The sequence below is a fragment of the Tursiops truncatus genome, chromosome 1, assembly GCF_011762595.2.
Source record: "Tursiops truncatus isolate mTurTru1 chromosome 1, mTurTru1.mat.Y, whole genome shotgun sequence".
NCBI lineage: Eukaryota > Metazoa > Chordata > Mammalia > Artiodactyla > Delphinidae > Tursiops > Tursiops truncatus.
Window position 1 is genome coordinate 158,894,259 of NC_047034.1, and position 14,200 is coordinate 158,908,458.

Genomic DNA, 14,200 nt, shown 5'->3' on the forward strand with positions numbered 1-14,200 from the left:
GCACATGGAGCTGCCAGCTTGAGGACAAGATTGGTGGGATGGTGGTGAACAGGTGAGATCCTCATCCCAGCCCCTCTGCCAGGCACTGGGGTAGGGGAGCTGTGCTCGGCTTCTCTGGGGCGTCCCAGGTAGGATCAACGCAAGGCCAAGCGGGGTGGAGCTGGGTTGGTACTGGAAGAGCCATGAGGCTGGGAGCGGAGGGCCTGGGCCCGCCTCAGAGCTGAGTGCGTTTGACAAGAGGGTACAGACGCCTGTTAATTTCACGCAAACTGCCTTTGATAAATCTCTTGTTATTTTTGGTGAGTTGAGCCATAAATTTGTGCCATCTTGCTGCCGCAATCTGTTAAGTGGGGGGAGAGGAAGAAAGGGAAGGAAGGCAGGAAGGAGCTCCACGGAGGACAGGCACGGAGGCTGGCCGAGGCCGGGGCCGGAAGGCAGGTGGTAGAATTGGTACCAGCTCCAGAGCCCAGCTACAGGGAGCCGGTCGCCAACCTGCAGTTCCTGCCTGCTGACCCTCCAATCCTGAGATGTGGCTGTGCGGGGTGACATCTGGGAGAAAGTGTCCTTCACTCTTGCGGCCCCCTCCCTCCTCTGCCACACTGCCTGCCTCCCCCCAGGGGCACTGTCCCACCCTTGGCTGGTGGCTACTAGCCCACCATCTCCATCATCCAGGCTCCATTCCAGAGGCATGGGCACCAGGTGACCCTGCGGTCCCCTGAGTGTCAGGCCTGGGAGGCAAGAATGGGTTCAGATCCCCCCTCTGCCACTGCTGCTGTGTGACTTGGACAAGGCGCTACCCCCTTGGGGCCTCAGGACCCCCCGTTGTCTGTGTGTCACTTCCCTGATTCAGCCCCCAGGGACTCCCCAACGTGGCCCAGACTCCTCAGCCTGGCATTCCAGTCCCGCCCCTGACCCAGCTGCCACCTGCTTTCCCTCTGGTTCTCTCCCACCCTTTCAACTGGGGCTCCTACTGGCCCCAGAACCCCCTGCTTTCTGGCTTCCCTGCCTTTGCTTGGGCTGTTTCCCTCACCTGGAATGCCCTTTGCCCTGGGTTATCCTTTGCCCCATCCTTCCAAGCACAACTCAAGCCCTGTCTCCTCTAGGAAGCTGCCTCTCACCTGCCTGACCCAGTCCTCGATTGGCTTTCTCCTTGACCATGGTCTGGTGGCAGGAAGAGAGGCCCTACCTTACCTGACTGTTTGGGGTGCAGACATTGGGGAGGCAGGGCCTCTCTCAGAGTGGGGTGGGGGAAGACCTAGCACATGTGGTACGATTCCTAGAGGATCCTTCCAGCCGAGATCTCTGCTGCCAGAAATCTGTGTGCTCCATCATGGGATGGGGAGTGGGGCACAGACCACCCCACCCCCCACCCCCAGACATCTCAAAGGGGACTGAGTCCCAGCCCATCCATCACACACGTCTTCATTTCTTTATCAGAATGGAGTTTACACCAGGCCTTCAAGTGGCTCTGAGTGAATGAGATCCGAGGTGAAGCAGACACACCTTCTGCCCTCTGGTGGGGGAGAGTGACCACTAGTGTACAGTGGTGGTCAGGGCCACAGGCTGAGGTCACCCAGCCCCAGGTTCAACCCCTGACCCCACCACTGACTAGCTGTGTGACGACGGGCATGTTTCCTCATCCCTATGTCATCACCTATAAAATGGGGATAGTGGAGTTATTCTAAAGAGCAATGGTAAGGATTAAGCAAGAGAATTCGGGTTAATGCCTAGCACAGTGCCTGGCACATGGTAAATCCCTGGTGAGTAGTTGTGTGTTGTCATAACTCAGCGTAATAGGTATGAATGTATGTGCTGGATGTCAAGGGAGGAGGAAGAGTGAGGGATTAAACCACAAAGGGGTGGGAGGTTGGTCTAAAGAAGGTGATTCTGAGTTGGGTTTTGAGGAGTGAATAGGAATTCACTAGCCTGTGAATTTTTTTCTTTAAATCGAATCGCTTTTGAAATTTCATACATTAAAAAGAAATTTCATATCATCAATGGAAAAAGAGTATCACTTATCTGGAATAGAAGATAACCAGAGAAACAACAAATTCCAGCTAGACGCTCATCCCTCCTCTCAATCTGTTAGAAAGGGAAATTAGCACGTACTGGGGATGTGTTAAAGTCTCGGACTGCACGGAGACCTTCTTTCTCATGCACTTGGAAGGATTAAAAGTGAGCTGGCCATATAATTTATCATCTGAGCCGGCACATTTTCGAGGTTATAAATGGGGGGAGGGGTACTATTAATTCCATCAGGGTGATAGGCCTAAACCAGACTATCCCAGGCAGATTGGCAGATAGTCACTCTACTAAAATGAGACCTGGAAAGGGGATCACTTCCTCAGTCCATGACCCAGTGTTACTTTATGGCGCATCTGTGAGCCTCCCCAAGTCATTTCCCGGTGCAAGGGGAAGGGCTTTCAAGGTGAAGGAAGCAGCCCGTGCCAGGGCGTGGCGTGTGAACATGCTGGGGACAGGGGGCTGTGGTAGACCAGCCTTTACCAGACGGTAGCCCCAGTGGTGGGAGATGGGGCCAAGGCTCTGACTGCTGCACCCAGACACTGGGACCTCACCCTGCTGGCCGAGGGCTTTAAGGCAGCAGGAAGTTGGGCAGCGTGGGGGAAGAAGGATGAGTGGGACGCGGTCCCTGCTCTCAAGGAGCTCCTGGCTATGTGGGGGAGGTGGCAGAGACCCAGCTAGCTCTGTTGGGAGGCTGGGCAGATAGGCCAGCAGCCTGGGGAGGAAGTCATTGGAAGGGGACTGGCATTCTGGCTGGGTGTACCCAGTTGCATGGGACTGCACAAGTAGAATCTAGAATTTACGAGAGCCACCTTCCTCTGCCCTGGCCCCCCTGGGGTCCTGATGTTCTGCTGGGGCTGGGGAGCCATGGAGGGACATGACAGAACGGTGTTTCAGGGGGATCAGTTGGTGCCTACTTGGGGCTCTTGGGCCAGCCTCAGGGAGGATGCAGAGACCCTGGGGAGGGAGGACTGCTTTGTAAATTGCACTGCTCTCTCCCCATGGAAGTGGTGATTATCATGGTTGTTTTTAACACATTCATGACAAAGGAGGCTGAGGGGGCTGGACTATGTGGAGTTTGGGCGGCAGGGTAGCAGGTGTGTGCAGTCCTGCTCAGATGGCAAAGTGCCTTTGCCCACCCTGCCTGCCAGTGTCAGGGGTGAGACCAGAGTGGTCCTGTGTGGTTGGGGTGGAGGAACCCTCAGGGATAGTTGGTGTTTGCTGAATGCCTGTCTTGTGTCTGGCAGCTCAGAGCTGGGCCGTCTGTGCAAGAGGTCAAGGGAGATTGAAACCCTCCCTCAGGGGCCAGGAGAGGGATTAGCACAGGATACTCACAGCTATAGCGGAAGAAGGGACCTGCACACCCAGACCTCTGTGTAGTCATCCTAGGGAGGCTTCCTGGAGGAGGTGGCATTTGATTGAGGTAGAGGAAGGGCGTTCCAAGAGGAGGGAACACCATTAACAGATGAGTGGAAGGAGGAAAGCATTTGCATGTTCAAGGGATAACAAGAAGAGAGTGGCAGCTCCTTTCATTGAGAGTTTATTATGCTCCAGGTGACCCATCTCTCTCATCATTTAATTCTCATGATGAATTAGGAAGTGTCACCTCTATTCTCAGTTGGAAAATTCTAAGCTCAGAGAGGCGAGGCGACTTGTCCAACGGCACACAGCAAGACTATGCAGACTTGGGGATCAGACCTGCATTTGTCTGGCTCCCAAATCTACGTCCTTCCCACTGACCCACAGGGCCTCACAGTTTCGCTGCCTGGTGGGGAGGGGAAAGCAGGACTGGACACGTCAGCAGGGACCAGAGCATGCCAGGCTCGGAGGTTTACTGTGGTGGTAGCAGTGGGGAGCCACTGAAGGTTTCTCAGCAGGCAAGCGTGTGGGGCTGGGCTTCCAGAGGACCACTTTGGAGCCTACAAGGGAGAATCAGTCTCGCTTGGCAGAGGCGGGGCATAGATGCTCAAAGGAACAATTAGGAAGAGGTGTGAAAACAAGAGAATAGAGGCAAATATGTGGGGGGCTGTGGGGAGGCGGGGGAGTAACTCGGCGTCCCATGGGAATCAGGGAAGCCGTCTCTGAGGAGGTCCAAGTTGAGTTGCATTTTGTCAGAGCCAGCGCAGTTCAGCGTAAAGTGGCCTCTGCAATCAGGCAGGCTGGAGTTCGAATCCCACATCAGCCTCTCTCCAGGATGAGACCTTAGAGCCTCATTAGTGCCTCATTAGTAAAATGGGAGAACCTGCCCTAATGAGGATTAAATGAGGTAACGTAGAGCATGCAGTGACTGGCACATAGGAGGTGTGTAGTAAATTATCTCCTGCAGGGTTATTCAGAACAGAACAGAACAGTTGAGAGTTCATCCAGGGTTGAGCGGGGAAGCGGGTCCCAGGCAGCAAGCAGACAGGTGGGAAAGCTGATGGGTGGTGGGGCTGGGAGCATCAGAGTCCCTGGTCCAGTCAGCTCACGGCGCCCACTGAGTGGGACGCTCAGGAGGTCTGGGGGTGCTCACACCCCTTCCTGGACCCCTCCTTGTCCTCTTGGCCCATCTTCCTCTCACACCTGCCCTGGTCTGGGCCCGGAGCTGGCAGGGGCCTGCACGTGGTGTATGCTGAATAAACGTTTGTTTCAGTGGCTGACACCTCTGGTCTTATCTGTCTTCTTCCCCGGCAGGGAGAACTGGCTATCCTCAGAGGGGGGTGGGGTGGGGGTGGGGAGGGGAGGGCAGTCAGTACAGGCCCCGGCTGTGTGGCCTTGGGCGTGTCCCTTCCCCTCTCTGGTCCAGCCCAGGAGGCTAGGAGAGGGGCTCAACAGCTGGACCTGGGACATGTTCTGATTTTCAAATGGGGTGGATTCTAGAAACCACCACTCTGGTTATATGGCGGGGCTGGCCAGCAAGCGGGTGGTGAGTGGTCAGTAGAGGACGGGGGCACCAGAGGAAGCAGTGTGAGTCCACGACAAGCAAGTCAGGCTGGTCTCTCACGTGGCCGCATTTGATGGGCTTACTGGATGCCAGGCCAGGGATGGGAGGGGTTGCCACCCACAACAGTAATGGCCAAGACGCCAAAAAGGAGCTGGATTTGCAACAGGTCAAATGGCATCTCCAGAGCGCTTATTAATAAATGGATGTCAAGCTTGGGGTGGTCTAGGTGGCGGGCTGCAGGTCAGAGCTGGTACTCAAGATGACAAACGACCATTTCCAATGACCCCCATGGGGTGGGGGAAGCTAGGAGCAACGTGTTCATTGGTGTTTACTGCTGTTTCTCTGGGCCGGATTCTGTACTGGTGTTCATGTGGTCAGGGAGATGGCTCACACAGCCTTTCTTCAAAGGGCTCTCGGATGGGGGGTAATTCAGACAGTCAGCAGATGGAATCATCTGTGATGAGTGGGCACGTAGAAGAGGGGGCAGCCAACTCTGCAGGGGAGTGAGGGATAAGGAAGACTTTGCCTATAAGAGGTCATTTGAGGTGGGTTTTGAAGGTCAAGTAGGAGTTTTCCAGGTGAAGGTGGGGAACAAGTGGGTTTGAGAGGTTTGAGAGGAGATGATGATCCTATTGTGGACACGCTGAGTTTGAGGGCCTTCCCCCCCGCATCAGGCGACCTGTCCAGGAGGCAGGAAGCTATACAGGAGTGAAGCACAGGTTCGGTGGGTGGTGCAACGACTTCGGAGCAGCCATTCAGAGGGGGTTAATGAAGCCTGGTGGGGGGCGGTGTTGTCCTGTGAAAACAGGACAAAGTGTGGATGCCAGACGTGGGAAGCAGCAGGAAAACAGACCGGCCAAAGAGGCAGGGCAGAGGTAGCAGGAAGCCAGGCGAGTCAGGGAGGGGAGTGTTTCAGGGCTGGAGAGTCAGCAGGGCAAAACGCTGCCAAGGGCTGGGGCAGGACGAGGCCTGCAAAGCCCATAGGATTTAGCAACAAGGAGGGCACTGATGACTCTGTCAAGAACGGTTTCAGCAGAAGATGTGGTCAGAAGCCAGACTGCAGTGGATTTACCAGGCAAGGTGACATCTGAGCCAGGACGTGAGTGGCAGGTGAGAAACTGGAGTGCCATCTGTGGACCACTCATTGATGGTGAAGAGGAGCCGAGGGCAGTAGCCAGAGAAGGCAGGAGGGTCAGAGGAGGGCCCCTCTGAGAACGGAAAGGGCCTAGATCTGTTCCCAGGCTGCCGCGAGGAGAATGCTGACGAAATGCTGATGAGAGGGGATGATGGGTGGAGCCCTCCGGAGAAGGTAGGCGGGAGGAATAGAAGGCAGCACAGGGATGAGGGGCTGGTCTTTGTGAAGAGGAGGGCTTCAGGAAAGTTGGGAGTTGGAGGGGTGAGGCAAGAAGTCGGGGTGGGGGGGCTCCCGTGTCATAGCTTCTGCTTTCTCTGTAAAGGAGCTTGTTGCAGAGAGGGAGTGGGCGGAGATGGGCTTGAGCAGAGAGGTCAGCCCGCCGAGGCGGGGGACGGGGAAGGCAGGGAGCCCTGCTCGGCCATCGGACGTGCATCCCTGAATCCGTCGTGGCGGCAGTTGGCACAGCTGTAGATTTCTTTAGCAGCCTGGGGGTGGGCGTGGAGAAGGCGGTTTGTCACAGTCTCCAGGGCTGGGGAGTGGCTGAGCGGGTGTGGTGGAAAGGCTGGGTGAGGGGATTCGGGAGCTGCCACGCATGGTTCCAGCACCTTCTCTGTGGTCTTGATAGAGGCGGGGCCCAAAGTGAGGCCAGGAGCCATGGCAGACGCTGTTCAGAGGGAGGAGGCCCAGGGGGCTGAGGGGTCGTGGCACGTGAGGTGCTGAAGGGGTGGAGGTGTTGAGGGAAGGGAAGATGGTGAAAATAAACCAGATGGTTGCTGCCTTCTGAGCACGCCCCGTGTCCAAGCAGGGTGCTGAGGGCTTCGTGATCTCCTGTCAGGAAGTCCTGAGGTCAGCCCTCAGGGTAGGGGGTATTCTGAGTGTCGTTCTACAGAGGTCAGAAAACAGGGTCAGAGAGGCAAAGACACTTGCCCACGGTCACACAGCTGGTCAGTGTCCACGCCCCAGTTGGGACCAGGGTTGCCTGACTCTGAAGGTGTCCTGTGGGGTGGGGAGATGCAGGTTTCAGAGATGGTGGAGCAGTTTCGGGGATGATGAAGACCAGGTCCTGGGACTGGTGGCTGAAGTGGAGGGAAGGGCCCGGGAGTGGATGAGACCAGAGGCTGGGCTGAGCGGCAGCTCAGGGCCCTGTGGACAGCAGGTTTGCTCAGAGTGGCCACTCTTCATGCCTGGTGAGGAAGAGCTTTCTCTCAGACGCAGAGCCTGGACTGGGCGGCAGAGGGCAGGAAGAGTACAGCCTTCTTGGGTTCCTTCCGACACAGAGTGCCTGTTCGGTGCTGACCTGGTGTTCAGAAATAGGAGAGGGCCTGGGAGTAGGGGAGAGGAATACCTTCTAGTCTGGGGACAGCGTAGGCTGAGCCCTGTCCCAAAATGCTCTTCCGATCCCACCTGCCCAGCAGCCTCTACGTGAGCTGGGTCTTTCTCCCCCGTACTCATGTCTGCCACCATCCCTGCTACCCAGCCTGTGGGAGAGGGCCTGATGAGCTCACGTCTGAGCAGGAGGGCCTGGCTTTGGAGAATGGGAGCTCCCAGCCTCTCCTCCAGGGCTGGCAGTGCTTCCAAGGCCTAGACCAGACACAGAAATTGGGCAGCCAAGAGCCGGGTGAGGCGGGGCCGAGGCAGCAGCAGCAGATCCCAGAGAGCCTGCTGCTCGCTGGCCACAGGGCGGGGGGAGTAGGGTCTGCTGGACAGAGGCACCTGCCCCAGGCCCTTAGGTCTCAGAGGAGCGGCGTTCTGACCTGTGCCTCCAGGTCACGGTCCAGTGCTGCTTGGGGAGCAGAATCTGGGCCCCAGGCCCAGCCCCTGGCTTGGCATGAATCGTGTCCTGGAGGCAAGCTTACGGAGTGGTCACAACTGCTCACCTTGGCTGTTGTCTGCCTTAGGGTCAGCCCTGTGAGGGGAAAGAGACTGGACTTGAGGCTTTCCAAGCTGTGTGATCTTGGACAAGTCACTTCCCCTCTCTCGGCCTCAGTTTTCTCATCTTTAAACGGAGGTGATGGTCCCTACTTCCCAGGGGAGGGTTAAGGAGATAGGTAGGGACAGCACTTGGCACAGAAGCTTCCCAGAGCTCAGTAATATGAGCGGCCACTCCTCTCCAGTCTCCCCCAGTTTGGCTGAGGCAGGAGGAAAAGACAGTCGTGAGGCTGTAGGCAAGCCCTGCGTGGCCTTCTGAGCCTCAGTTTCCTTATCTGTAAAATGGTGTTGGTGGGGCAGGGGGCAGGACGTGATGCCCTTTCAGCGTCGCCTGCAGTTGGTTCCAGACCCTCTGGCTGAGGGCGAGCAAGGCTGCCCTCTCTGTGCCACCCTGGCGGGACTGAGCTGGCCTCTGCTGAGCCCCTGCCACCACCTCCGTGTTCCAGGTGAGGAGCCAGAAGAGGAACCGAAGGTGAAAACCCAGTGGCCGAGGTCTGCAGATGAGCCTGGGCTGTACATGGCGCAGACAGGTAACTCGGGCCCGCCTCCCTTCCTCTGTGGCGGGGGCCCGACTCTGTGGCGTCTGGTGGCATGTGTGCTTGGCGTGTGCCTGTCTGTGTCTATGTCGTGGAGCTCAGTCGTGTCTCTCTGCCATGCGAGGCCTGTGGGCAGGGCTGGATTGCCTCCTGAAGAGCCTGTCACTTGGGGTCAGGGTAGGAGGATTCCTATGAGACTGAGTGCTTGGGAGATGCCCCCTGCCGCCGACCCTGTCCCTCTCTCGTAGGCGACCCAGCGGCTGAGGAGTGGTCCCCGTGGAGCGTGTGTTCCCTGACGTGTGGGCAGGGCCTGCAGGTGCGGACCCGCTCCTGCGTGTCCTCCCCCTATGGGACCCTGTGCAGCGGGCCCCTGCGGGAGACCCGGCCCTGCAACAATTCAGCCACCTGCCCAGGTATGCCCGTCCTCCCCGCCCAGTCTGCCTGCAGGGTCGGGTCCTGCCTGGGACTCGGGCAAGTTCATCTTCCAAAGATGGTTGGTTGCCTCTTCCTTTCATTCAGCAAACTTGACTGTCCCCCCACCCCCCGCACCGTGCCCAACCCCACACAGGGCATCAGGGACACAGATGAATCAGACCAGGGCCCGCACCAGCAGGCTTGGTTCTGGGCACATCACTCCCCTGATGCCTACGTCCTGGTAATCAAGGCTTGTCTCTTTACCCTCACCGCCTTCCGTGTTCCCTGTGCTCTGGCCACACCAGCATCTCTTGCACTTTTCCACCGCCCTGCACTTGCCTATTCTCATCCTATCCCCTCCACCTCTACCTTGGCTATTAAAATTCAGCTTGTCCTTCAAGATCTAAAAGAAATGCCACTTAAAAAAAAAAAAATGAAGCTCTGACCATCCCCTCCCTCCTCTGACTCCCTATCCCACTCCCCAGGGAGCCTCCCCTAGACCCTGAAGCCTTCCTCAGTTCAGCATGGAGTTGTTGAGAATGTGCATGTGCCTGTGGGGACAGCCTGTCGGTCAGGAGGGGCTCAGCAGCTTCAGCGGGTCCTGCCCCTTGCGCCTGAGGGAGCAAAGTGGTGCCTAGGCCAGATCAGCTCCTGGCTGGGAACTTAAAGTAGGGCTACCTGGGAAGGGGTCTTGGCAACTGGGGGTGTGCCAGGAGCTTGCAAAGGGGTGGGGCAAAGCCGTGTTCCAATGTGAGCTTTTTGTGTCAGTGTCCACGTAGAGGGTCGTGTCTATTTGTGTGTCCCTGCGCTTGGGGTGGGGAGGGGCATTCTCTTGCCCCAGGCCTGCCATGCTGGATTCTTGCTCTGGATCTGGGGTGGGGAGGGATGGGGATGGGGTAAGGTGGGGTAGATATTGAGCCCTTTCCTGGGCTTTACTGTGCCCCCAGGAGAGGAGGACCCCTGGCTCCCCTCCTGGGTTGATTCTAGTCTCCCTGTCCCGGTGTCCACAGGCAGTGTCCTGTGTGAGTTGGGACTAGAAGTCTGTGTCTTCCACATCCCCCCACCCCCAAAGGGCGGAATCCTGGGGCCCAGGGAAGAGCCAATGAGGAGCGGTGGCAGAGCTGCCGGAGCTCCTGATTGGTGGGCGGGTGGGCAGTGGGCGGGGCCAAGGTGCCGCCCAGCCACCGGCCACGTGCTTCCTTGCAGTGCACGGCGTGTGGGAGGAGTGGGGGTCCTGGAGCCTGTGCTCCCGCAGCTGCGGGCGGGGGTCCCGGAGCCGGATGCGGACCTGCGTGCCCCCCCAGCACGGCGGCAAGGCCTGCGAGGGTCCCGAGCTGCAGACTAAGCTCTGCAGTATGGCCGCCTGCCCGGGTCAGTAGCACCCGTGGGCTTTCAGGCGGGCGCTGCCCAGCCGGGGTGGGGGTCGGGAAAGGGGAGGAAGTCAGGTCCAGTGCCCTGCCCCCGGGGGAACCCCAGTGAACTTTGACCAAGCATGGGGAGACTGGCAAAGTCTACCTGCCAGCGTGGGAGGTGACCTGGCCCAGCCTACTTGGAGTTGGCACCCTGTGATTCCATCTAAAGGGGGTGCTCGCCAGTGCCCCTTCCCCTGAGCCCTGGACTACCCTTGTTGTTCATAGCACTTTGGTGCTCATGGCCAGCTGGGCTGTGAGGGGACACAAAGCTGGGCTTACATGTGGGCAAAGATCAGAAGGTGGCCCGGGGCCCGTTTCCCTAGCCAGAAGAGAGCTATTGTCTCAGTGCTGAGTGGAGAGGAGTCCTGTGTTCCTGGAGCTGGTGGCAGGCAGGCAGGCCCAGGCCCAGGCACCACCAGCTCCCTCCAGCCCCCCTTCCTCCACCCCTCTCCAGTGGGTCTGGCCTTATTCAAATCTGAATGCCATCTCCCTGTGGTGCTCTGCCCTGACGCATCCCCACACCCTTGCTCAACAGCCAACCCTGCTTGTGTCTCCCCATGCAGTGGAAGGCCAGTGGCTAGAATGGGGTCCCTGGGGCCCGTGCTCCATGTCCTGTGCCAATGGGACCCAGCAGCGCAGCCGGAAGTGCAGCGTGGCGGGCCCAGCCTGGGCCACGTGTACCGGGGCCCTCACTGACACCCGGGAGTGCGGCAACCTTGAGTGCCCGGGTGAGTGCGCGGCACAGGGGCGGCAGGTGGTGGCCCTGGCCCAGGGGGCGCCTGGGGCCACTCACGCCCCCCATCTCTGCAGCCACAGACGGCAAGTGGGGGCCGTGGAACGCGTGGAGCCTGTGCTCCAAGACATGTGACACAGGCTGGCAGCGCCGTTTCCGCATGTGCCAGGCCACAGGCTCTCAGGGATACCCCTGCGAGGGCACCGGAGAGGAGGTGAAGCCCTGCAGTGAGAAGAGGTGTCCAGGTATTGCCCGCTGGACCCTGGGGCTTTGCGGGCAAGTGCCTGGGCCTGGCTGAGCCCCTCTGCTGTACCAACAGCCTTCCATGAGATGTGCAGGGACGAGTACGTGATGCTGATGATGTGGAAGAAGGCGGCTGCTGGAGAGATCATCTACAACAAGTGCCCCCCCAACGCCTCAGGTGAGGAGCGGGTGGCTCTCCCTGCACGCCTCCCACACCCGCCATTCTTGCCGCTCCCTTCTGGGCCCCCAGCCTCTTTGAGCCTCCATCCTGAGGTGTGGAGTGAAGTGGGTGAGAGCTCGGGCCCCACACCCAACCCTCTGTCCTGTCCCCCTGCAGGGTCTGCCAGCCGCCGCTGTCTCCTCAGTGCCCAGGGCGTGGCCTACTGGGGGCTGCCCAGCTTTGCCCGCTGCATCTCCCACGAGTACCGCTACCTGTATCTGTCGGTGAGTGCACCCTGCTGGGCTGGGGCGACACAGGATCTGTCCCAGACTCTGGTGGGCGTGGAGGGAGCTGGATTCTTGCTCGTGCCCATGTGCCTTGGCGTACATACGATGTGCCCACTTCTGCCTGGCTGTGCCTCTCCTTGTCTGACAAACTCCTACTCATCCCTCAAGGCCTGATTCTCAGATGTCTTCCCTTATCCCCAGTGCCTCCCCCTGTGCTCCTACAGCCCCCTGAGCTTCTCAGTCATTAGGTGTTACGAGTGCTCATCACAATGTCTGTGTCCTGTGAGACTGGGAGCTCCTTGAAGGCAGGGACAAAGTTGAAATTATTTTTATTGTCCCCAGTGCCCAGCCCAGGGCCTGCCATGGGGTAAGAATGTTGTTAGCGAGCGTGGCCTGTGTGTACTTGTCTGACTGTAACCGGTATTTGTTGTGTTTGTGCTTGGAGCTCGTATTTGAGAGAGCGAGCGAATTACACTCCAGCGTGTGATGGCCTCTTTGGATTAGGGAGGTGCCTTGTCCCTCAACTGCGCTTATCATCTTTTATACTTATATCTGAGCTCCTTCTTTCTTTTGCTGTTCCTATTTCAGTCTTTACGTAACTTTGGGGATTCTCTCTCTTTATGGGTCTCTTTCTTAGACTCTGTCTCCCCATGATCTCTTTGAGCATCTCTATCTGACCCTTCCCCTCTGGCTGCAAGTGGTGGGTGGACTGGAGTGGGATGGGCCAGGGGCGGGTCCCAGCTCTTGACACTCTGGTGACAGCAGCCTACCTGTCACTGGCAGCTTCGGGAGCACCTGGCCAAGGGGCAGCGCATGCTGGCGGGCGAGGGCATGTCGCAAGTGGTGCGGAGCCTGCAGGAGCTGCTGGCCCGGCGCACCTACTACAGTGGGGACCTGCTCTTCTCCGTGGACATTCTGAGGAATGTCACTGACACCTTCAAGCGAGCCACCTATGTGCCCTCGGCTGATGACGTGCAGGTACCCTCTACCCTGTCAAGAGGAAGGAGGGCTGAAGGTTCAGAAGCCCTAGATTGAAGGGGGAGGCCGGGCCCCTATAGCAGAGTCTGTGGGGGCATGGCAGGTGTGGCTGTGGCGGGGAAGCTCCTCGCCGTGGGGCTGGGACCTCCCAACACTCACTGCTCTCTCCCCAGCGCTTCTTCCAGGTGGTGAGCTTCATGGTGGACGCAGAGAACAAGGACAAGTGGGATGACGCTCAGCAGGTGAGGGGCTGGGCTTCCAGGCTTGTGCCCCATGGCCCACCCCTGCCTTGGTCCCTCACGCCCTGTCTGTCCCCAGGTGGCCCCTGGCTCTGTGCATCTGCTCCGGGTCGTGGAGGACTTCATTCACCTGGTGGGCGATGCTCTCAAGGCCTTCCAGAGCTCTCTGATTGTCACAGATAACCTGGGTACAAGGAGGCGGGCAGGGGAGAGGGTGCTGGATGTGGCCAAACCCAGGACGCCCTGGGGGAGGGATGGTTTCTGAGGGCTTTTCCTATCTTCCTCTCTCTGTCTGGGCCCTGCCTTTCCCTCATTTAACCCCTTATTTGTATCTCTGTCTCCACGTTTCTTCCCATGCTCCGTCTCTTTGTTGTTTCTCTGTATACGTGTCCCCTGCCTCTTTGTTTGTACCAACCTTGGTGTCTGCATCTGCCTTCCTGCTGTCTGTCTCCCCCACATTCATCTCTTCCCCTGTGACCTTCCCCTCTGTTTCTGTCTCTGTCTGTCCTCTGCAGTGATCAGCATTCAGCGAGAGCCCGTCTCGGCTGTGTCCAGCGACATCACGTTCCCCATGCGCGGCCGCCGGGGCATGAAGGACTGGGTGCGGTACTCAGAGGACCGCCTCTTCCTACCCAAGGAGGTGCTCAGCCTCTCCTCCCCAGGGAAGCCGGCCGCATCCGGGACAGCAGGCAGCCTTGGCAGGGGGAGAGGCCCAGGAACCGTGCCGCCTGGCCCGGGCCACTCCCACCAGCGCCTCCTCCCAGCAGACCCTGAGGAGTCGTCCTCCTACTTTGTGATTGGTGCTGTGCTCTACCGCACCCTCGGCCTCATCCTGCCGCCCCCCAGGTGAGTCCCTGGGAGGGATGGATGGCACTGCTGCGGGTCCAGGGAGACCCAGGGAAGGGAAGGAGGGCTGAGCCCATGCTGGCCACAGAGAGATCCATTTGCAGCCTCAGGGACCCCTCGCCTGGCTCTGGACACAGGTGCTTCTCCAAGACATCCGTGCAGCTCCCAGAGGCTTCACAGGGGGTGCAGGGGGTGCTGGACTGAGCTCTAGGCCTCACCCAAAGTCCTGGGCCCCGCTGACCTCTAGGCCTTCCCCTGGCCTTGGCACCATGGTAGCCTCCTGCCCTCGATCCAAAGCACCTTCAGGGTTCCTGACTGGGTGTGGGCACCTGCTGGCAGGAGC

The 14,200-nt window shown here is 58.8% G+C and overlaps 1 protein-coding gene across 16 annotated transcripts in view; it reads left to right on the forward strand.

Annotated features, from left to right (window-relative positions):
- Positions 1-14,200, forward strand: part of ADGRB2 (adhesion G protein-coupled receptor B2) — a 36,195-nt gene that overhangs the window by 10,215 nt on the left and 11,780 nt on the right. For 12 of the 16 annotated variants that reach the window (XR_004521954.2, XR_004521953.2, XR_012326324.1 and 9 more), the window contains exons 3-13: positions 8,456-8,539; positions 8,794-8,958; positions 10,166-10,330; positions 10,935-11,099; positions 11,182-11,349; positions 11,424-11,525; positions 11,685-11,791; positions 12,578-12,772; positions 12,946-13,014; positions 13,091-13,199; positions 13,527-13,857. Coding sequence is in view for 12 of the 16 variants with exons in the window: in XM_033838981.2 (XP_033694872.1) it covers positions 8,456-8,539; positions 8,794-8,958; positions 10,166-10,330; positions 10,935-11,099; positions 11,182-11,349; positions 11,424-11,525; positions 11,685-11,791; positions 12,578-12,772; positions 12,946-13,014; positions 13,091-13,199; positions 13,527-13,857 (1,660 nt within the window). In the remaining 4 variants the exon portion in view is untranslated. Of the gene's footprint in view, positions 1-7,245; positions 7,268-8,455; positions 8,540-8,793; positions 8,959-10,165; positions 10,331-10,934; positions 11,100-11,181; positions 11,350-11,423; positions 11,526-11,684; positions 11,792-12,577; positions 12,773-12,945; positions 13,015-13,090; positions 13,200-13,526; positions 13,858-14,200 lie in introns of those variants that run through there. The other 4 variants (XM_033839005.2, XM_073792999.1, XM_033838993.2 and 1 more) reach the window with 4 other exon arrangements.